This window comes from Gadus morhua, chromosome 19 (assembly GCF_902167405.1).
Source record: "Gadus morhua chromosome 19, gadMor3.0, whole genome shotgun sequence".
In the NCBI taxonomy this organism is placed as follows: Eukaryota; Metazoa; Chordata; class Actinopteri; order Gadiformes; family Gadidae; genus Gadus; species Gadus morhua.
The window spans coordinates 18,451,858-18,475,150 of record NC_044066.1 but is presented as its reverse complement, the minus strand read 5'-3'; the positions used below and the strand labels follow the sequence as shown (position 1 = coordinate 18,475,150).

Here is a 23,293-nt window from a genome sequence, read left to right as displayed (position 1 = left end):
TGTGTGTGTGTGTGTGTGTATGTGTGTATGTGTATGTGTGTGTTGTGTGTGTTGTGTGTGTGTGTGTGTGTGTGTGTGTGTGTGTGTGTGTGTGTGTGTGTGTGTGTGTGTGTGTGTGTCTGGGTGTGTACGCTAGTCCAACAAGCCAACAAACAAGACGAGAGCACATCTGGAATGCTTCGGATGCGAGACTCTTGGATGGCTGAGCCAGTGTTTACACAGACTCAAGAGATCTGACTGTAAATGATTCACGGCTTACCTCCAATATCTCCATGGCTCTATAAACACGGCTCGGGCACATGCCACACACACACCCATCCTGGCCGTTCCAGAGGAGAACGATGATGTAGTCTTCGTGATGTGGCTGTGTAGCCAAATAGAGAGAACTGATAGACGGGTGGCTCAATGTTTGCATTTCAGTTCATTTAAATGTTTAATCCCTCATTGACAATTTCATTAGAGAAATATGCTAAAAATATATGTCAATAGATTCTGTTGAATGTCGAGTGGAAGTCATGCCAGTGCTAAATAAGAGACGTCTTGATGACTGCTCTGAGGATGACAAATGAACTGAAGATTGAAGTGGTAATAAGTATGCTCCGCAGATCTGTTCAACGATACAGCCGTTCCCTTAAGAACTGCCTGATGATCGCTAATACTGACCAATCACAACAGTGATGTCAGAGTTTGAACCTGATTTATTACGTCACAGCTTAATGGCTACTGTAGTCATGTCGATGTAAATCAAGTCTGCAGGTAAACGACGAGTTAGTCTGGTGCAAAGGCAGAAAGCAATGACCCAATCCCTTTCTTGTGGTTAAACTAACCCAGAAGTTAGAAGAGTTTGTTAATTTGAATTTCAGAGGATAAATTAGTCTCACATATTTTGGGTTAATAATTTGTGTCGTAAACATAAAGAGCACAATATTACAGTGTGAGGAACCCAACATGACATTTCCTACTCAAACATCTGCTGATGGTCGTTTATCACAACCCATGGATCTTTAAGTCAACCCAAGACAGATGGACAGAGATTGGTGATGACGTAACTCCCCCCGCCCCCCCCCCACACACACACACACACCACCTCTCCTCCTCCCACAGCTCTGACAGAACCAGGCGCTGTTTGATTAGATCGGGGGAGGGAGGGGAGGGAAGGGGAGGGAGAGGGGAGAGAGGGGGGAGGGAGGGAGGAGGACGACAGTAGGAGGAAGGATGGAGAGGGTTTGGCATGTGGGGGCAGGTCGTGGGAACAGACACTTCCACCCTGGGGAGAGAGAGCACATGCACGTACACAAGCACACACACACACACACACACGGACACACACAAACACTCACCCACGTACCAACTCTTGCACATACACGCACGCACACAAACACACACGCACAGGCACGCATATAGACTTGCCCGGTCCGCTCCAGCCCACACATTGGTAGAGAGACTGAATGCTATTTATGACTACTCCATATTTGTAGTTCATGACCACTCTGTGTGTGACTCTGGGATTTCGTTTTTTGGCCCTGGGAACCACAATATACCCCACATACAGACCTTATATTATTCGCTGGGAACCATGGAGTTTTCTGGGCAGCAGAACGGGGAAGCCCCTACCTAAAGATAAGCATTAAAACGGTTTCCGCTGGAGTAAAGTAATAGGAGATTGTGAGAATATTTTAAAATAAATGTGAAATAATACTTGAATAGTTGATGAACATTGGGATCAATAAATGAATACACTAGAACTGCTGTGGTCACATGCACTGTATATGATTATTTAGCATAGAGCCCATGAGCCATGCATTTTCATGAATCAACTCTTAATTAGTAATCGTAAATTCAATTATAACTTGTCAAGTTACTGTTAAGAGTTAAGTAAGAGTTTGCGTAAGGCAAACAAGAAAGACTTACGTGCTATAGATAGATGATAGAGAGATGGTTGAAAGACAGACAGACAGACAGACAGACAGACAGACAGACAGACAGACAGACAGACAGACAGACAGACAGACAGACAGAGAAAAATAGATAGATGGATAGATAGATGGATAGATGGATAGATGGATAGATGGATAGATGGATAAATAGATAGATCCCCCCCCCCCCCCCTTGCTCATTTGCCAGTAACCCATGTTATAGGCTAGGCTCAATAGAGCCCATTACAATTTACCACGGCAACAACTGTGCTCGTTCGTGCAGAACACCTACTCACATTTTAGGGAGTTTACAAAAAAAAGTCCTTCATGTAAAACAAGCTGCAGAGAAAAGAAAGCCATGCTCACAATGAGTTCAAACCTTAAAGAAAACATTTGGTCCTTCTAATGATTAAGGGATTAGGGCTGAGAGTAAGTCTTGTTGTCATGGTAGATGTATGATGAATTATTATTAATGACCTGGCTATCCCAAAGTGGTTGCACATAAATGCCTGAGCGGAAGGGCTTCGCTTTAAATATTAATATTTACATGAGTGAGAGATATATGAGAGGTATTTAAGAATGGAAGTTAATTTGTGTGTATAAAGAAACGTCTGAAAATTGTATCAAAACAGATATGCATTTGCTATATGCCTACTACATTTTATGTATATTTACATATATGAAGGTAAAACAGTGTCCTTTTCATAATAAAAAATAATGAAAAATATTTTTTTACATAGGAAGAGCTTGTTCAATATTTTAGGATCAATTTTGCCCATGGTTTTTATATTATTCCACTATTAATAGAACTTGATTATTTGCATTCATCCAAATATCCTTTCCCGTCCAATATGATTCCTACTTTGGTCTCCGTGCTTTAGGGCGGACGAGAGATGGGCCAGATCTCTTTTTTTTATAGGTTTACTGACACCCTGTGGTCTAGTTAGGTATTACAACTACTGAACACCTTTGATTAGACTGGCCTCTCTTTGGCAAAAAACAAACAAAAAACGACGTTGGATAGTAACGTATAAAATAGCAAGTGAAGGTGGTTCATTTATAAAATTACGTTTCTTAGTGACTTTACTCGGGATTAAGTGCAGATCCATCACTCGAGTTCGATTGGTAGTCCTGGCACTCAACGATCGCAGCGCAACTACTCCGCTCTGACTGTTTACAATTCCCCGACGAAACATGGCCGTCGGCTGTTGACTAACTCCTTGTTGATGTTTCCTTTAAGATTAATTGTGAAGTATTTTGATTGATTTTTTGCAAAGTTAGAAATAACGGCGACAAGTTCACTCGTCTCTCTTCTCTCTGTTAAAAAAGACCTCTGCATTTCAGCCTTTTATTACATTGGTTCTGAAGGCTAGCATTCGTGCTAACTTTTCCCATAGGTAACAATGACAGCGACTTCAGCGGGCGGCAGCACCTGTCTCACCACCAAAGGACTGGACATCAGTCTGGCCGCTCTGCGCAGACAAGACCCCTACATCAACAACATTGTAGACGTGGCCAGCCAAGTCGCTTTGTATACTTTTAACAACAGGACGAATGAGTGGGTGAGTCTTGAGTGGGGGTCAAGGAGCTTCGTTAGCTTAGCTCGTCAGTTTCTGCCATACGCGCTAGGCGCGCGCTTTCTCCTTATGCTGAGAGCGGATCCTGCATTGTATCGGTTATCCCGGTTTACCGCAATGCTGCTTCCGGTCTCCTACTTCACATGAGCTGTGTACGACAGTTAACAGTCGAAAAAGCGAAAAGACTACGAGCATGGCAAGGAGCCCACATTTTTAGTCTTTGGTTGAATGATTTGATTAGAAATTATCCGAAACATGTACCTGAAACGGATATCCCTGTATCGGAAGTCCCTCCCTCGCCTCTTGCCGCTAAACCCATGAAAATCATAGACCCGCACTCCCTCTCTTCTTTAATAACGCTCAATTGGAGCATCCCGTTCCTGGTTTTCTGTAGTGAGATGAGAACGATTCGGAAGGAGAAAACATCCCGATTATAAGTTAAAAGGCTTTTACCGTTTATGTTGGTATTGAGCCAAAAGACTAGGGTGTATTTTGCCCATTTCACTGAGCCAATAATATAATTCATCTAAAGTAAACAAGATAAGACACAGTGCCCTGTTTCTTGAATCTGGGGTACTTTACTTTGATTGGTTAACTGCATGTGCTTAATGTTTTCAGTGCAGCTTTATTTATCGTAGCGACTTAGTCACATTACTTTCTCACAGCATGTAATCAAATGTCGCATTATTATTGGAGTATTAGTATGTTGTTACACAATGTTGGTCCTTTTTGTCTGCAGGAAAAGACAGAGGTGGAGGGGACTCTGTTTGTCTATACAAGGTAATGTATGACTCTGGTTTAGCCTGCATATCTCTAATCTCTTGTTCTGTTATTTATGTTTCCGAGACGCTATCTATAGCCGTTTCTAAAAGGAGAAATAAAAGTGACCTATTTTTGTTATGCTTTTTCTTGAATGATAGGCTAATTTCTAACCTTATCTGGCTTACGAAGGAAGTGTAATAACATTTGATAAATACTGGCAAATACCCTTCACAAATTAGCAGGCCTTAAAGGGATTTAAATTACTAGGATACGACTGGACAGATATTGATTGTCTGGGCAGAAAAGCTAGACAAACAATATTTTTTATTCTTGAATAGAGAAAAGCAGCATGTTCAGATATTTCTGAAATCAATGATACAAAGTTTCAATAGTAGACACTTCATTGAATAACATTACAAAGTTATGATAACACAGAATAAAAAAACAACCTTATAGAACAACCATATAGCTTGATTATTTTTCTGAAGACTGTTGGTTAGAAAATGGTTATGTTCTCCATGAGCTGCTTCTATTTTGTTAATACATTTATATAACGGGACTCTTGTGTGCATTTTCCATTGTGTATCCTTTAGACTGGCATCTCCGAGGCATGGCTTCACCATCATGAACAGGTTGAGTATGGAGAACCTGACAGAACCAATCACAAAGGAGCTGGACTTCCAGCTCCAAGACCCATTCCTCCTCTACCGCAATGCACGCTGTAAGTACCGCATGTGCTTCATACACACACGCGCGCAAGTACACACTCGCGCACACACACACACGCACTGCTCTTCCACAGCACTAGACAAACATGCGCACAAAACTGTGCCAAACGTTTGACCTATGAGACTTTAAGATTAAAATCTCTTGTCTGCTGCTATCAAACATAACAAATTGTGTTGTCCAGACAGTATTCTGTACCCTTCAACAATTCTGACTCCCCATTAGGCATAAGGATGGCATTTTTGCCTTAACTATGGACAGATGTAAACGGGGATACATCACATGAATTTAATTAAGAACACTAATAAGCGCGAAAGTAAAACTGTTTTAAATATTTTTGAACTTATCCTTTAATTTAGCAACGATGTCACTGGATACTGTCCCTGCGCTAGTTTCAGTGGATTAATAACCACGGGCTTTCTGATGTATTTTGAGTGGGTGGGTTATTAAGTTAACTACTCAGTTTCTCTAAAATTTGTATTATAAGAAAATGAATCATGACAACGCTGTCAAAACTAGACCTAATGTATGTGTGGATTATTAGCTGAATTGAATCAAAAGAGACCTCAATAGAATATCAATATGCAGAATTGAGCAGAGTGAAACCAAGTTGTGGCTTTGTGTTCTGCTAGCTATATGGCACATTTCAAAATGTACTGGTCAGAGTCGAAGAGTTATTTTTGCTATTATCACTGTTGTTATCACAACTGTCATGGCTGATTGCAGTCACGTGATATCTCGTTCCTCTCCTGTCTAGTATATCTGTTCTTGTCACCATATTGCGTATCCAGATTGCAGTTTCGGTTGTAAATTATGAGTACATGTAAAAGTGGACAACTGTTTCCTACTACATGGCAACCTGTCACTCCATGACATCCATACCTGTGCTGACCTCTCCGTACACGGGAAGGCTTACAAAAGCATGGTTGCTTTAAATATTAAGCACCTGGCTGGGTCATTTTATTGATTAGATGACATCTCAGGGGAGAAGAAAAGGGCCATTGTTAAAGAGTTGTATAGTGCTGGAGTACCCCTAACACAAGTCTTTGTTAAAAGCTGTATGGGCTGGAGTTGACCTAGTCTCACAGAGCCAATCTTTCCACACGGAAAGTCTGGGACACGACACAGCATTGATGAATTGCTTCAAGAACCATCTATGCTTCCGGAGGAGGTCTTGATTGACGTAAAGCATGACCAGTCACAGACAGTACACCAGGAGCAGCACTTTTAGAAAACAGACCAGCAATGAAGCAAACGTGCTCTTAAAGTATGATTACATTCAATGCTGAGCGGTATATGGGCAAAGAAGGAAACCCGCCCCCAAGGACCTGATAAACCCATGGATGTCAATATAAGAATAGACCTGATGCACCAATGACATGCCAGAGCTACGTCCTGATATCTGAGGGACAATGCTGACAGCCAATGAGTATCGTGCTGAGCTTCTTCAAGGCTCAACTTGCTTCATCTCTCAGACGTTCAGGACATAGTCACATGTTGATGTAGTGCAAATGAACGGAGGAGGCTGAGACTAAAATAGGCCTAACCTACTGTATGTCGGCTCACTCCAGCAGATTATCCAACACTATAAGTCTTATAATGTTTTTACCAAACAAATGCTCACGAAATAATGGGTTTCCATTTCATAGCTCAAGCATTTTATCATTGGGTAAGCAAGATGGCGCCACTGCCTACAACTGTTTACCCTGTGACATAAGTGGCATCCTTTATTCCGTGTTTATGAACAGATTAACATGGAGGCATAGTATATTGTGTACTGTACTGAGGAGCACCAACCAGGAGGTCCTTATAAGGAGTGGTGGTTTTCAAGTGGCTATACAGTGGTCTCTCTCTCATTATTGTACTGTTGCTCTCTCTGTCTTTATCTCTCTCTTCGGAACATGCATGCAGATATACAATTTAGAAAAATAGATATAAACATGGATATCTATGACAATATCTTCAAGACATTAATAACACCAGAAACACAATAGACAGCAGACACACACACACACACACACACACACACACACACACACACACACACACACACACACACACACACACACACACACACACACACACACCACACACACATCCTCAAGCACTGCATAGCTGGCCAGAAGAGATTAGATAAACATTGCCATTAGCTGATAACATAAACACACACATGCACACACATCTATTTTGTTCTCGTCTGAATCCACAAGACTTTTCGTCAGGCTTTGTCCGAGGCAGGTGGAATGTCGTATTTAGACAGCCATGCATTCCACTGTCCTGCCTGTGTTGTGGATACGCATGACACACCAGTAAGAACTCACTGAGTTACCAGTCGAGTCAAGGGTGACTCATCTGCATGGTTATTGCAAATATTCTATGAATGGTGACTATTGTGGGTCCGTTAGTGACCAAGTCTCATTGTGGTGAACTAACTATTCTAAATTCCACATGAAATGAATATCGACTACCAAACTACATTTGGTCTCATTCATGTTAATTAAAGTCTTGGGGATCAGTAAATCAGAATGAACCCCAGTGAACAGCCGGTGGCTTTGACCATTTGTCTTAACAAAGCTTAACAAAGAAAATACTATGAGGGAATTTTGGAGCACAACTCGTCGATCAATCCTAGTTCTCATTGGGCTTTGCTGACTATGGGGAAGCCCAAGACAGCCGCAGCTGAGCTGAATTGCCGTTGGTGAGTCGGGTCACGTCTCTGGAATGCCAGCCAAGGCCTCGACTGACGCTACAGATTACACACTGTATGAGGCAGAGATTAATTTAAACAAAATGTTTTAACGGCAATCACAGACTCCGAGGTTATGTGGCTGTTCTCCCGCAGGCTAGCGGCATACAGTGCATCATATTAAATGATCTGCATTTATTTAGGGCCTTTAACAATACACATTTACTTCTGAAGTGTATTCAGTTATTAAGGTGTTTCTTCTGCCAATTGTTTTGTCTGTTTTCTTATATAACTGTCTCGAATAAAATGGGGGAAGTTGAAGGGATTTATTTGAAAAAGTCCTTCGATTTGGTAATCATCCGATGTAACACTTGTTTTCTGGTGTTCATGTGAAAAACCAATAGTGCATTTATAGTAGCCTTGGAGAGATATTCACCATCCACAGGTGCTGTGAAAGTGAGTATGGAAATATTTGTTAAAAATGTGTTTTGATGGGCCGTGAAATATCCGAGTCGATATCATTTTCCAAAGCAAAAGTTCCAAGTATTTGTGGATCGGGGAACACGCAGTGTGAATCTTCTTCCATGGGTTCCAAACAATAAAGTCCATACACTTCACACATCAACACGGCAACATCCACCCCATCCGGAGCGGTTTGAGTCCGGAATCTTACTCAGGAGGTCTACAACATAAGCGTACGTGTCACCATAACAAGTGTCTACGCAGTCTTGAGTTAGACCCTTTTAGTCCATGTCGTCCACCCCTTTGCTGCCCACCGCCCGGCTCTCTCGCAGGGCTGACCTCTGAGCTCTGGGACCGTGGAATCTTATCGCTAGACAAACAGCTCCCACTGATTCGTGCTGCGGGAACCAGCCGGAATGGGCGGTTGGCAGAGAGTAGGGGCTGCTCCGGGGCTAAAAATAAAAGCCAGGAGTCGGAGACACCACAGAATAGGATAACGATTCCGGGAAGACTGGGCCTAGCCTCGGCTACGTTATATTACTCTTCTGGTAAACCTTACCCAAACAGAAATTATACTTTGGGAGCAGATACACGTTGATGGCGGCTGGTCGGCGGCCACGAAGCGAGAGAACGGAAAGATCTGAACACGAGATTGTTATTTTGGATTGGACTGTCTTAAGTGCTGATTTACACAGTGGCGGGAACATGTAACGGCCTGACCTCTGGGTGTAGAACATACTCATGACGGTGAACCTCAAACTCTCTCAGGCTACTCCAGCCACATTGGCACTTGCGACCATGATCTCTGTTTCTGATGACCGTGTGACGTCCTAGAATGCAGTTTATTGAGGATCTTTACATCTTATATCTTTATCTCATCATTGTTTGTGTTCACATCTGCTGGGGTTATCATTTCAACATGTATTATTTCATTGGATTATCGCCTGTGTTTGTAATTATGGGCCGTTACTGCTTAAGAAAAATAGGGCTTGACATTTGCGATTGTGGTTACATTATCTGATTATGTGGAACTTATCAGCATAACATTCTTGATGGATTATATTTTTATTAAAGCAAAGTCTCCCAGCAGTTAACAACAATTAAACGTTCTCTGGGCAGATCTGCGTTTCGCCACTCAGTATTCTGTGTGTGAAGACTGTCTTACCTCCAGGTCGTACGAATGTGTATCCCAGCTCCGTCTCGGACACCTGCAGGCCTTTATAGCGGACCTCCGGCTCCTCTTCCAGTCGCTCATGTTTGGGTTTCCGCTGGAACAGGCTTCGCAGCATGGCTGTGGCCGTGCTCTTCCAAAACCGATCCCAACGACGACTTAAACGCGAACCTCCAAAACGTCGCTCTCGGTTGACCTTCTCAGCCGACGGGGTAACCTCACATCAGCGAACAGCTCTTGCATCAGAGATCAGACTCGTTCATAGCCCAGGTATCCTTCTGGTGGGCCCGATGCCACTGGGGGGGCCTGGGCGCTTAACGTTTCTCCCTTGAGCCCTTGAACGGTCTGCTCAGTGTCAGGACGACAGCATTCGCTGTAATCACCTCTGTGGCGCTGGGCTCCGTGAGCCAAACACGGCTCGCGTTTTTTCAACGTCCGTAGCCTTCAGTCTCTAAGTGAAGGGGCCAGTGGCTCTGGATGGAGAAAAGTACCTCATGTGGATTTTATTAAGGACCTGGGTAAAACTTTGAGGAATCCTGCAGCCGGGTTAAAAACAAGTGGTGATGTAGAGGGGACTTCTGGGAGTGACTGGTAAAGCAGGTCCTTGACTCCGGCATCAGGCAGACATGCAGTAAAACACACATGTAATCCTTGTTTGGACGCCCGCTAGCTACTGCTCCGGCTCTTTTCACTGTGCTAAAAGTAAACCAAACAGAGGCAGTCCGCAAAGAATAGCAAGGATGTCCCCGGTGGAGTAGTTTGGTTTTAAGCCATCGTCAATTTGTCTTCACGCTGGGAAAGCACGGCTAAGCCCACTTTGATATTCAAAACAAAACCAAAAAGTAGAACAAGACGGCACAACAGAAGTTGCGTAACTAAAACGATCAGAAAAAACGATTGATTTTAAACTAAACACAAAGGAGACAGACCAGAGACATGGATGTCCCACACAGATGTTGTCTGTGTGTGTTGGTGGGCAGTCTTGGTCCCACTGGGTCTTAGCTCCACTGATGGGAGACCTTCCTCGACTGAGATTGGCCACGAGGTCTCTCACTTCCACTCCCTCTATTTTTCTCCCTCTCAGTCCCTCTGTCCGTCACCCACACAACCTATCACAACCTTAAGTGTGGTTAATTGTAGAACCCTTCCTCTTCGGTATCTCTATCTCTTCTGAGTCACCGACGCGAGCGGGATAGGGTGGGAAGAATGGCTGGGCTTCCTCACAGACTTATCTGAGTCCTCGGAGGCTGTGTGTTTATCTCCCGCTGGTTGAGACAAAGCGAAGTGTTACTTACTGGGTGACTCAAGTTATCCCAACAGTGCTTGAAGATAGTTTTCCCTTTGAAGCTTTGACTCTTATTCTATTTTAGATTTCGCTCTTTGTAGTGAAGCATCTGGCTGTATATCGTATAGTAATTAATTTCAGTTTCAGACACACTCTTTTTTTTTCCTCTATCTCATGCTACATATGAGCAGGCCTGGTTCCTTCTGCTCAGTGCTGGACTTATAACTTCTCAGTTGGACGTGTTCTGGCTTTGTCCGGCTCTGTTTGGGTAAGACGTCGTTCATCCACACTGAGAACAGTAAGTAGTCCTTACTCTGGTGGTCGCACTCTGCTGTTACTTATCTGGTACTGGGACTGGTTTTGTGTGTGTGTGTGTGTGTGTGTGTGTGTGTGTGTGGTGTGTGTGTGTGTGTGTGTGTGGTGTGTGTGTGTGTGTGTGTGTGTGTGTGTGTGTGTGTGGTGTGTGTGTGTGTGTATTTGCAAACATCCTTCCCAAGCAACGACCCCATCTCTTGCTCTCTCTCTCTGTCTCTCTGTCTCTCTCTCTCTGTCTCTCTCTCTTCCTAGCAACCTGTCCATCTTGGGTCAACTGTGTATATTTGTGTGCCGACTTTGTTACTATCACATGATGCATACATAGTAGTTTAACAAGGAGCATCTAATAATACATGGATACAAACATGTTCTAGTGTTCCCTCCATCGCACTGAGAGTTGTATCTCTTCATCTTGGTAGCAGCCGTGCTGGGATCCACGTCAGCACGGCCCAACGGTTCCTTAAGTGGCTATGAGTGAATGTTAATGTCCCGGAGGGCAGTCGTACGGTTTTTACCCAGCACAGTTAATTATAGTCTGTTTACAATTACGTTTCAAGCTCAACATGGGTACGCTAATGTTTTGGAAGATGAACTGTACTTTCACGGTGTAGTTAATTGATTTTCTCAATAATAAATACAAAAGGCCACATGGATACATAGTGGTCAGGGTGTTTTGGCCCCCAGCTGAAATGTTCTGAGTTTGACTCCCAGTGCCTGCCTTCTACCTGTGGGCATCCTTGGACAACCCCATAACCCCTAACTGCTCCCTAGTGCATCTGAAATCACTGTTAGTCTCTTTGCATAAAAGCATCTGCTAAACGACTAACTAGTAATGTTCACAACATGTGTTGTAGTGATGTTGAACAGCCGTCGACGTCCATCTACTGTTGACATTAAGGCACTCATAGTTATTAGGGTTATAGCGTCGAGGACAGACTGGCTGCAGTCAAGGGACAGCTCATCCCAAGCGAAGGGGGAGACTTCTCTGGTGGATCCCTGTCTGTCCCTCTGTCCGTCTGGCTGGCGCTGTATTTCCAAGAAAGAGTATTAACGTATTTCCCACGGCTCCTCCGCAGTTGTCATCCATGGGATCTGGTTCTACGATAAACAAGACTGCCAGCGCATTGCCCAGCGGATGAAAACGTGAGTACCGCTCGTTGTTGCCCGCCGCCCCCCACTCAGCCGAGTGACCGTCGCCATGTGAGTCAGAACTTCAGCCGCTAGCTCAGCTCGTGTTCATCACAATCACGAAGAGTTGGAGCCCCAGAGGGTTCACACACAAGCGGTTGCATGTGGTGTATCGGGAAGAATGACGAGAGGTATCCAATGCAAAAACAACTGCAGGGTAAAGACAATGAGGAGTAAGATATTAGGAATTGATATTTGTCTTAGTTAAGTTAGCTACTCTGTTTTGACTTTATTACAATTTTGTTAACTTTTCTTTATATATATATGTATATATAATATATATCCAGCTGTCGTGTAGCTTGCTACTGTATATTAGAGCCACATGTATTGAAATTGAAATATGACGAAATATTATGCATAACTCTGTACAGATGACTTTCTCTGTAAAATATTGTAAAAATATGCAATATATAAAAAAAAGGAACGTATGTAAAGCTAAGGTTTTCTGTGTGTGCAGTCTGACCCAGCAGGAGCAGGCCCTGGCCCAGTCCCAGTCCCAGGGGGGGGGGCCCTCTGCCCCCAGGGGGAGGCGTCGCAGCAGGGGGGGGAGGAGGAGGAGGAGAGGTGGGAGGAGGTGTGGAAGGCCATCCTGTTGACATTCTGCAGATGCTGGCCAAAGCACGCAACGAGTACGACAAGGTAGGGACCTCTGCGGCCGCCTCAAAGCGCTCCATGATGTGCTGTGGGAATTATCCTTCCCACCTGCCAGGGCGGACAAACGGACCAGCAAAGTGGTTTGATGCGTAACCCTGACTTCCCTACCTGCCAATTGTTCAAATCGACCTCCCGTTCGCTTTGGAGCCGTAATGTAGCGAGGAGGAGGCGGAAGGCAGTCGGTGTGAGCGTGGATTGAAGGGGATTGGGGTGTGCCTACCATCGCTCGCTGCTTGTTAGGTAGATCGGAGCCCGACGCTGCTATGATTGGTTGGAACCTGGACTTTGAGGCTGCATCACAGAAGGTTTTATTCGGGGATGACTCATGGTGAATCGATTTTAAAGGAAAATAACCACCACTCAGAGTTTCATTGTTATATTTAAGATGAGGTAGGACGGCTTGCCCCAATACGGGGGCAGTAAATCCAGCATAATGGAAGTCTCTGCATAGAAAGCTATGCCGTTAACGTTAAATCACACTCAAATCGAAATGTCTGTTTCATCCCTTTCCCCCTTTGTGTGTCTTAGGGAGGACAGTCTAGTTCAGAGCCTAAGGAGATTGGAGGCAGTAGCATGCTATTTGGGAACCCCCACCTCATCAAACCAATTCCAGTTAAAACCTATCACTCAGGTATGCACACCTACAGCGTTCTACTAGGACTGCCCCCCCCCCCCACCTGTAGGCTGCGGTCAGGGCGTGGGGATTGTGTGTTCAGGGAGGGTACTAAAGGTGAGGTTTTGGATCTCGATCAGAGCTTCAGCATGGGTTGTTCGCACTGTGTAGTAGGATCGGGTGGATAGGTTAAACCCGAACGGTATATCATGATTGAATACCATTATGACGTGTCACTGTCAATACCGTCTCAAAGCATCAAAGTCGCTCGTTACTAAGCTCTTGTTTCATTTTGTGCACACTTATTCAAAGGCCACCGTGATTGCTTTCATTTGAAGCTGGATTTTGTGAATTTTATCATCTTATTTTTTCTTTAACCCAAAGCTAAACATGCCATTTGTCATTTGCAAGGTTATTTGCACGGTATTATTATTGAAATTATGACTAATTAATGCATATTTGGGGGATCTTTGTGCTCGTCATCTTGCATGACTTCATTAGTTTAATTAAGAATTAAATAGGATCCAGACATGCAGATTCTTCTGTGACTTCAATGAACACATATTCGTACTGTGATCGACTAAAATCAGATTGAGGACAATAGGACGTAGAATAAGATTAAGGTTGGACAAGTCGCTTTATTCTCCCAATGGAGAATCTGAGAATAAAGGAAGAGATAATGATTTGCTACAACTCTAAAATCTGGAAAAAATCAGCACGAATGAGTGAGGTATGTTTATGTCTCAGTATCGCAAATCATGCAGACAATGTAGAGAAAAACATGAAACAATTGCTGGTTGGGAATCTGCTTGACAAAGTCATTCTGTTTCAGGCAAATGATAACCAGATATGATGCTAATTAAATTATTACTTTATGCTTAAATGCATACCTAGCTTCCTAACATAAAGTTCTGGAACTAAGAAGGCCTTGTACTTATTTGTTAATGGATTTATTAGGATTAAACAAGAATTGGGGGGAAAAGTGATTAGCAGACGATTGCTTCCACCCTGTGGCCGATGAGAGGATAGCAGGTCACAGCACATTGGAATCAGACCGTGATGAGATGCACTCTTGCTTAATCTCAAGATCAAGATTCTTATTTATCACATGCATAGTTTTACATGTACAACAAGTAGTGAAATGTATCCTGGCTTCGCTTGAAGACTGCGCTGACTATCAATTTGATAATATAAGTTAAAATAAAAAGGTTTAAAAATACTTATTAATCATAACATACTCCAACAAAGCCTAGACTATTATAGAGTGCTTGCTTAAAGTGCAGAGCCTAAAGGGCAGGTTGCAACGAACATTTGAATTGATAAGAGGGGTACGTTGAATGTTCTGGTTTAAAAACCTTATGATTCTGGAAAAAAAAAACGTCTTAAGTCTCTCAGTTCGCGGCAAATATAGACGGTAATTTTTTTTACGAATTACCCTTCAACTATGGACATTTTATGGACCCTCCACCAACCTCACCCTCTTGCTTTTCCCCATTGCCCTGAAGAACAATGGACCATTTACTTTATTGTACCTATACTGTTTGTTTTACCGTTTTGTCCTGCCTACTTGCACCACTCAGAATTATTGCTCTATTTAGAATTTATTTTATTAAAAAAATATGAACTTATTCCATTTACCAAATTGTATCCTTTGTACTTATTGCACCGTGACAAACGCAATTTCTCGTTCTATATTTATCTTGTACATATTTGTAATCGACAATAAAACTAGGCTTAGCAAAGATCTTATATCTGCCATATGTCTAGTGTGGGATGTTGCGTGTGTGGTGTGTGTGGTGTGGGTCTGTGTGTGTGTGTGTGCACGTGTGTGTGCACGTGTGGACACACCCTGCTACTCTCCACCTGTGAAGTTCCTAACAGAAGACTAACGTTCTTAGAATTGAATTGAAAGCTGACTTGACTTATTCTTACCCCCCCCCCCCCCCCCCCCCGCCAGGACGGGGACCCTGGGGAGCCCCGGTCCTCTCTCTGTCCACCCTGTGTCGGCTCCCAGCCCCCCCACCCGTCGCCCTCGGCCATCACGGGGGCCCCTCTCCCCCCGGCCCCCCCCCAGTTGGCTCCGCCCCCGCGTCCGCCGCCGTCCCACCCTCGGGTTCCGCAAGAGACCGGGGGGCCGGCCGGCGTGGCGCGCTCCTCTCCTACGACGACCCCGTGGGGGCCCCCAAAGCCGTGCGGGCCCAGCCGCGGCCGCCCCCAGCGCTCTCCCCCTGATGAAGGCCCCGATGATGGGGGACGGCGGGGCCCTCCTCGGGAGAGCGCCCAACGCTGCGGTGAGGGGCCCCGTCGCGGTGGGGCCCCCCGGGTCTCCCTACTCTGCGTACGTGGTCGCCGGGGCCCAGGGCCGCCACACCGGGCCCCTCCAGCCCCATCTGCCCCCCCAGCCTCAGCAGCCCCCCCAGCAGGGCCAGGGGCAGCTCTGCCCCGCCATCCAGAAGCTGATCCAGGGGCCTCGGGGCCAAGGAGGACCCCCGCCGCCGCCGGGGCCCCGCCTCGCTGCACACCGTGTCGGAGTCCCCCGAGAACCGGCTGTGTGACAACGGGCTGACGCTGGAGCAGCAGCAGCACCACCAACACCAGCTCCACCACCAGCACCTCCAGCACCAGCAGCACCTCCAGCACCAGCAGCACCTCCACCAGCACCCATCACCTCCACCAACAGCACCAGCACCAACCACCACAACCGCTCCAGCACCAGCCGCAGTATCACAGAGTCCACAGCAGACCACATCCAGAGACTCTTCCAAGCACAGGCCCAAGCCCAAGCCCAAGCCCTGGTCCAGGCCCAGGCCCAGGCCCAGGCCCAGGCCCAGGCCCAGGCCCAGGCCCTGGCCCAGGCCCAGGCACAGGCCCAAGCCCTGGTCCAGGCCCAGGTCCCTGTCTCTACCGCCCCCTGCTGCTCCAACCCCCCTCCCCCCCTCATCCCCTCCATGCAACACCCGATGCAACCAATCACAGCGGAGTCTGTCTCCTATCCCACCCCCAGCACAACCAGCATGTCTACTTTCACCCGTGCAAAGCCCCTCTCCGACAACCGCGGCGCCCCCAGCAGCCAGCAGGCTCCAGGTACGAAGGGGGCGCCGTTGGGTTTGAGAGTCTTCTTCCACATGGTGGTACACCTGCTACTAGGGATGGCGATCGTTAATATTTATTGATATCGATACCATTTTCGATGCTCCTTAACGATCCGAATCTTTATCGATACCACTATCGATATTTCAATACTATTATTTAGTGGAAACACAACTTAATTACTCTTGGTTCTCACCAAAAACTAAATTTCCCGTTTTTCTATGTTAACATTTGAACACATAATGATAACCTAATAGTCGTTTTTCTTTGCCAACCTGAACACATCATCACGCAGCACGTCTGAAACTTGATTTACTTCTTAAGATAACTAGCTTGTATGCTGCCGATTACAACATGGATTTCTCGATTGGATTACTATTTTTGCGACAGGAGCGACGGGACTCGATAGTGGTATCGATAAGCCCAAATTGATGATTCGGGATGAAAAAAATGGAACCGGGTCCTTGGTGTAACGGGTTTCGATCCCTATCCCTACCTGCTGTTACTTTGTTACATACCTTCACTTGTGGCAGGCTAATCTGCATCTTGCAAGCATTCGATGAAGTCAAAAATGACAATTGCCATGTTATCTATCATAAAATTCCTCAAATGGGCAATAACCTTCCCCTTCTATGTGAAGGCAAAGCTTTTGCCGCCATAATTATAAGTTACCACAACATGAAAAATAAATAACCGCAGTCTGCGTACAAAGAATCATCTATGAGTGGCAGTAGGCAGAGTACAGGCCCAGTTCTTATCCTAAAGGAGTAGTGTCACAATATCTAGTACAAGCGAGTACTGCTTCATACACCTCAAGGCTCACCACCTGCCACATCAAATCCATTTCCACCAACGGAGAACTCTAATTTATTTAGTGTTAAAACATCAGGCCACAACATTAAGGCCCAATCCCATTTCTACCCCTTACCCCTTCCCCTTACCCTCCCCCTTGTTTTGAAGGGGTAAGGGTAAGGGGGGAGGGGTAAGGGGTAGAAATGGGATTGGGCCTAACTCTGTTGCTCTGATGGTGCAGACTTTAATTGGAATCACAACATGCATGACGCAGTGATCTCTAATCTTAGAAAACAGGCGAGTGTGACTGTGAACGGCCCCTTAAAGTTGCACCTCGATTTAAAACACTCAATGTAACATCTGGTGGTTTCCTCCTGGTCGTCACCCTGACGGTAGGTCTCCTCTTAACGGTGCCTTCCTGTTGGTTCTCCCCCAGGGACGTCCTCCACCATGCCAGGCGTGGCCCCCCATGAGCTGCTCCAGAAGCTCCAGCTGGTGCACCAGGAACAGGGCCAGACCCCCCATGAGGCCCGCGCCACGGCCCAGGGTTCGCCCCTCGATTCCAGGGTCCCGCTCCAACTCAAGACCCAGGCTCCGCCCTGGGCCCTGGCGATAAGGAGGCCATGCGATTCCCGGTAAACGATTTCTGCAGCGATCCTTATAAAACAAAGAGTAATTTATAATGTATAAAACATAATTAAATGATCCTAGCTGGCGTATATTTGTGTATTCTATTTTAAGTTGAGATGCATAGCACTTTTCTCACTTCTGTCCAATCACCAAATACAATAATAACTATAAGTAAAAGATGTATTAGTACATTTCCCGTAAACATTTACAATATATACCTAGATTTTATAGATATATTTATTAGTTCTATCAAGCGATTCAAATATTTAATCGCGATTAATCGCATTAATCGCCTTTTTTTTTAATAATAAATTGGGTTAATCGCGCGATAAAAAAATGAACGCCGTTAAAATTGGTTTGAGTTAACGTCGTTAATAAGGCGTTTAACTGACAGCACTAATATTTATATTTTTTTGGAACTTTATTTTCATATTTTCAGCTATACATAAAATACAAACAGCAGCAATAAACAGACAACCCCCCCCCTCCCTTAATATTATATTATTATGTTATTATTTTATAGGATCATTATTGTATGCCTGTGCACGTTGGTCCACGTTGGTGGCCCCCTGTTAACCCCCCCCCCCCCCCCCGTCCTCTACCCCGTGCTGGGTGGGTCCGCAGGTCGCCTCCCCCCAGCGCATCCCGGCCACCGTGGCCCCCACGCTGCTCCTCTCGCCCAGCGTCTTCTCCCAGGCCAAGGCGGCGGGGCCCCCCCAGGACGGCGGCCCCGCCCCGGGCCCCCCCGCCCCGCGCCCCCCCGCCCCGGAGGAGGCCCCGGTGCTGTCCAGGGGCCAGCTGCAGGACACCCTGCTGCACCTCATACGGGTACGGGCTCAGGCCCGGGTCAGGGTGGGCTCAGGGTGGGGTCAGGGTCAGGGTGGGGGCAGGGTCAGGGTGGGGTTGGGCTGGGGTTAGGGTTAGGGTTAGAGGTAAAGGTCAGAGGTAAAGGTTAGGGTTAGGGTTAAGCTGGGGTTAGAGGTAAAGGTCAGGGTTAGGGTTAAGCTGGGGTTAGAGGTAAAGGTCAGGGTTAGGGTTAAGCTGGGGTTAGAGGTAAAGGTTAGGGTTAGAGGGTTAGGGCTAGAGGTAAAGGTTAGGGTTAGAGGGTTAGGCTGGGGTTAGGGTTAGAGGGTTAGGGTTAGAGGGTTAGGTTAGGGTCAGAGTTAGTGTTGGGTTAGAGGTAAAGGTTAGGGTTAGAGGGTTAGGTTAGTGTCAGAGTTAGGGTTGGGTTAGAGGTAAAGGTTAGGGTTAGAGGGTTGGGGTCAGGATCACCTTGGTGACTGTTTTCCATGGACTTTTATTCAGTGATTTTATTAAAGTATACATTTTTCCCCAGAGAGAGAGAGAGAGAGAGAGATTTAGTATTGAGAAAGATATCTGTATAGTACTACTTAGTAGCAAAATAAAAACACGAAAATCTTTGGCCAAACATTACAGGTGTTATAGTGCTGTATATCATGTGTGTGTGTGTTTCTGTTGCAGACGGACAGCTCCTTCATCGATTGCATCTACAAGGCGTACATCGGCGGCCTGGCTAGAGACAGCCAGTTCTGAGGCCCCCCCTCCTTAAGAAGCCACCCTATCAACCACTGCCTCTAACCACTGTTACGCCAGCGCCACCTACCTATGCAACCGCCTCTCTTGGTCAACACACACGCACGCACACACACACACACACACACACACACACACACACACACACACACACACACACCCCTGCACGGCTTCAGTTCAATGCTCTGTGGGACTTATCTACCTATAGGCCATATTGGCTCTAAACACTAGCTAGTGTTTAAAGCCAAGAAGCAATGTGGCGGATAGCGGTGAATAAGGCGCATGGGATTAGTTATGGTTCCAAGTTGGCATCGCTCATGTATCAGAGAGTGAACGGAGGGCACACTTCCCACTGTGTTTAGGAGAGGAAACCGTTGTCTTAATATCTGAATGTAGCAGAATCGTTTTCAATATTAATGGTCTCATTCCATCCATGCCGTCTTTTACCCGCTATTCCGTCTGATGGCTAAGAAGCAATAAAATAAACAGACTTTTATACATTTGAGTACATGCACGGATGTGAACTGGAATGTCACGTCATTCCAGTTTCATTCCGGTCATTTTATAGATAGTTTTTATCCATTTAATGTTTTCAAAAGATATTCAGAGTTCACTTTTTATTCGTTCTTCATTTGGGTGTATCAAAAAATATAAAAATTCTGCCCCGGTTATTAGTAAATATAACTGTTTTTTACAAACGAGTAACGGTAAAGTAAAAGTTAGCGGAAAGCTAAAGTAGCAGCGATTAATATTGAGCAACATTTTGAACATTTCAGAGACCATGTAGCCAGGTAATATGTTCCATCGTTAAAATAATGTTATTTGTTTAAAATGGAAAAGGAAATTATTCTTCATTTGTTATTAAGTATTCAAATTTGTTGAAGAAAATGTATAGAAGCCAGAAGAATTGCACTAGGCTGTTTATGCACTGCTGGCTCATCGGATAGAGCTAGCGGCGTAGCTAGCATGCTTTTACTGATCGGACAATCCAATCAATTATTGGGGCTTTCGTCTAAGAGAGGTAGGGGGATTTGACTATTGCAACACAGATGGTACTTTTGGCATTAACACCAAGCAGTGTTATATGTAGGCAAGTTTCCCCCCTCATGATGTGGTCGAACTGGTGGTTTCAGACATGGGAGAAGGCAGTATAACTGAAGTTGTTTGGGTGTTTTCCTGCTTCAGTCAATAAAGAGGTCTCAGCCATACATGTTGCCATTCGGAGGAACAAATACTTGAATCCCGCCACATGGAAATACCAATATTTTTCATACGTGTCACTTATATCAATGGTCATGTCATATGTTGGTGAGATATCACGTTGAAGAAGAAAACAAAAAAGTGTAATAAAAATAACCTTATTGGGTTCTCGTAGTGAGCAAAGGGAATCTGATAGCCAGCCTACAGCGGTTCAACTGAGCAAAAATATCTTGAGAGATTTTCCATTTTTTTTTACTCATTCTTAAAACTGTAGGCTATTCTCCTACAGACATACCTCCAGCATGTAGTGTTTTAAAACATTTTAATGTGTACGTTCTGGTTTAACAAAGGCCACACTAATTTGCATACGAAAGGTCTTTGAAAAACTTTTCAAATCACCAATTTTGATATATCGAATGTAGAAAATACTTTTCAGGTTTTAGAAATTCTCATTATTTTCAAAGACATTGTAAACCCAGGGAATGCGAGCACACAGATCTCATTTAATACCTTTCTGTCATAAAACTCCTGTCTGTAAATAACCACATACAAATTGGATATAAACGATTTTCAACTCCCTTGGTCTTGGCGTTTTGTTCCTTGTTTGTTTCTGTCTTTCAACAGATCCTAATGTGATAATCACCGGGCTACCATTTTACCTCAGGCCATTATGTTCTTTTCCTGTAATCAATAGCATAACAAACTGTACAATTAACCTTGCTTTTCTCCCCCTTATTTCAAACAATACTCAAAAGACCTTGTCTTCATTAAGCCTCTCTCCAAAGTACACATCGCTTTACCCAATATAAAATCAGTCCATGTTTGTTATGCTCGTTGGAGCGCAGAGCAACAGCTGATAGCTGACATTTGCTTTCTCTGGTGAGTTAATTAAACCGTCCTGTGGATCTTAGCTCCAAGATGGAGGACAGACAGCAGAGTAGGATGGGATCATGGTCGGCTGTTCTACGGTCAAGAATAATAATGGTCTGCTGCTCTGTGCTTTGAAACAGCAGAACAGTCGCAGTCAGTTGCCTTCTGCAAGTTTCACTCAGCTAGTTTCCTGGCCTACATAGTCAGCTTATTAGACATGTTAGTATGTTTTTAGTTTGTTTGACATCTTTTACTTCACCAGTCATTTGGTGTTTGATTCCCTTATGCTTTCAGCAGTTATTGTATTTTATGTGGGGTTGGACTTTAGCGAATAATCTCGTGATAATCTTAGAGAATTTGACAAGCGATTTAGCAATCTTAAATTTTTTAACCATTATATTTCATTCAAAATGTATTTTTTATTGTATTAATCTGAGGTTTAATATCAGCCTCAATCTCCTAACGTCTTCTATTCTTCCTAATCATTGAAACCTCATTGTGATAAATCCTTTGATGGATTATGGTAAAAAAAACAGGTCTGCAGATTTTCAATAGCATTGTTGCCGAGATTTAATGAGATGTAGTGACTGGTTCATTAATGCTGTTTTTAGGCAGTCTGCATAATTTCCCCTGCAAACGGGCCGATTCTCCCATGGCCATAAAGCTAAAGAGTAGATCTACAGGCTGTGTACCCCCCCTCGTAATGACTGTAGCAGGGGCAGCACCGTGCTATCATTAGCCAGATAGTTAGCATTGATTCATGGACAGTTTGCATGAGGAATGTGGCCTGTGGGAACCGTTGTCAGCTCATCTTCTACTGTACGTGTGTATATGTGTGTGTGTGTGGGGGGGGGGGGGGGGGGGGGGGGGGGGGGGGGGGGGGGGGGGGGGGGGGGGGGGGGGGGGGGGGGGGGACTGGACGCATTGTTAATGACCTGTCAATCACTGCTCCTCCTTCTCGACTTTACACTCTCACACACACACTCACACACACTCATTCTGTAAACTGTATCTTACCTTAATTGAATATGTCAGAGCAAACAAGTCTTCAAATTATAATTTTCAGTTTACAGTATAGATTTTGACCTTACTTTTCCAAATCTTTATCATGGTGTCCTCAGTGTGTGTGTGTGTGTGTGTGTGTGTGTGTGTATGCGGGATGTGCACTTAACAGTCCCATTCGCTCTAATGTTAGTGATGACATGTGACATCAACACAGGACTCTTAGTTGCTGACCTCAAATCCTTGATATTCAGAAACCGACAGATAAAAACACGAATACATCAGAAACAAGTTTCAAAGGCAGCTTATCTTATCCGAGCAGATATATCATAATGATGAGGCACAGTAGCTTGAGAACTGTTCTTTTTTTTCCATCCTTCCACTAATTTGGGAAGCTGAGGATGTTTTGGTTGTGCCTTACTGCTCTCTGTTAACACACTCTTCACTAACACAAACTCTCCCAAGGAGATATAGAATAGAATGAACTAAAAGAACGACAAAACGCCCACCAATAGAAACTCCCCACACAGGAGCCGATGAGTTCCAGCTCATTGGTGACAGACGCTGATTGAGCCGAACCTGAGTCCGAGCCAACCCTGATCAATAGCCACTTTCGTGTGTGTGTGTGTGTGTGTGTGTGTGTGTGTGTGTGTGTGTGTGTGTGTGTGTGTGTGTGTGTGTGTGTGTGTGTGTGTGTGTGTGTGTGTGTGTGTGTGTGTGTGTGTGTGTGTGTGCCGACAAGGGTAGGGTCAGCAATTTGGGCAGGGATCCTTTTTTGGTCACATCAACTCGAGTCTTGA

The 23,293-nt window shown here is 44.8% G+C and overlaps 1 protein-coding gene across 1 annotated transcript; it reads left to right on the top strand.

Moving 5' to 3' along the window:
• Positions 1-3,075: 3,075 nt before the first annotated feature.
• Positions 3,076-21,199, top strand: LOC115532663 (mRNA-decapping enzyme 1B-like). Its single transcript, XM_030342542.1, is given in 13 exon segments — positions 3,076-3,478; positions 4,233-4,273; positions 4,849-4,976; positions 11,977-12,043; positions 12,546-12,591; positions 12,593-12,727; positions 13,271-13,373; positions 15,313-15,587; positions 15,590-16,439; positions 17,674-17,872; positions 18,391-18,400; positions 18,492-18,695; positions 19,350-21,199. Coding segments are annotated over 13 exon segments (2,289 nt in total). The 5' UTR covers positions 3,076-3,319; the 3' UTR covers positions 19,422-21,199.
• Positions 21,200-23,293: the final 2,094 nt, after the last annotated feature.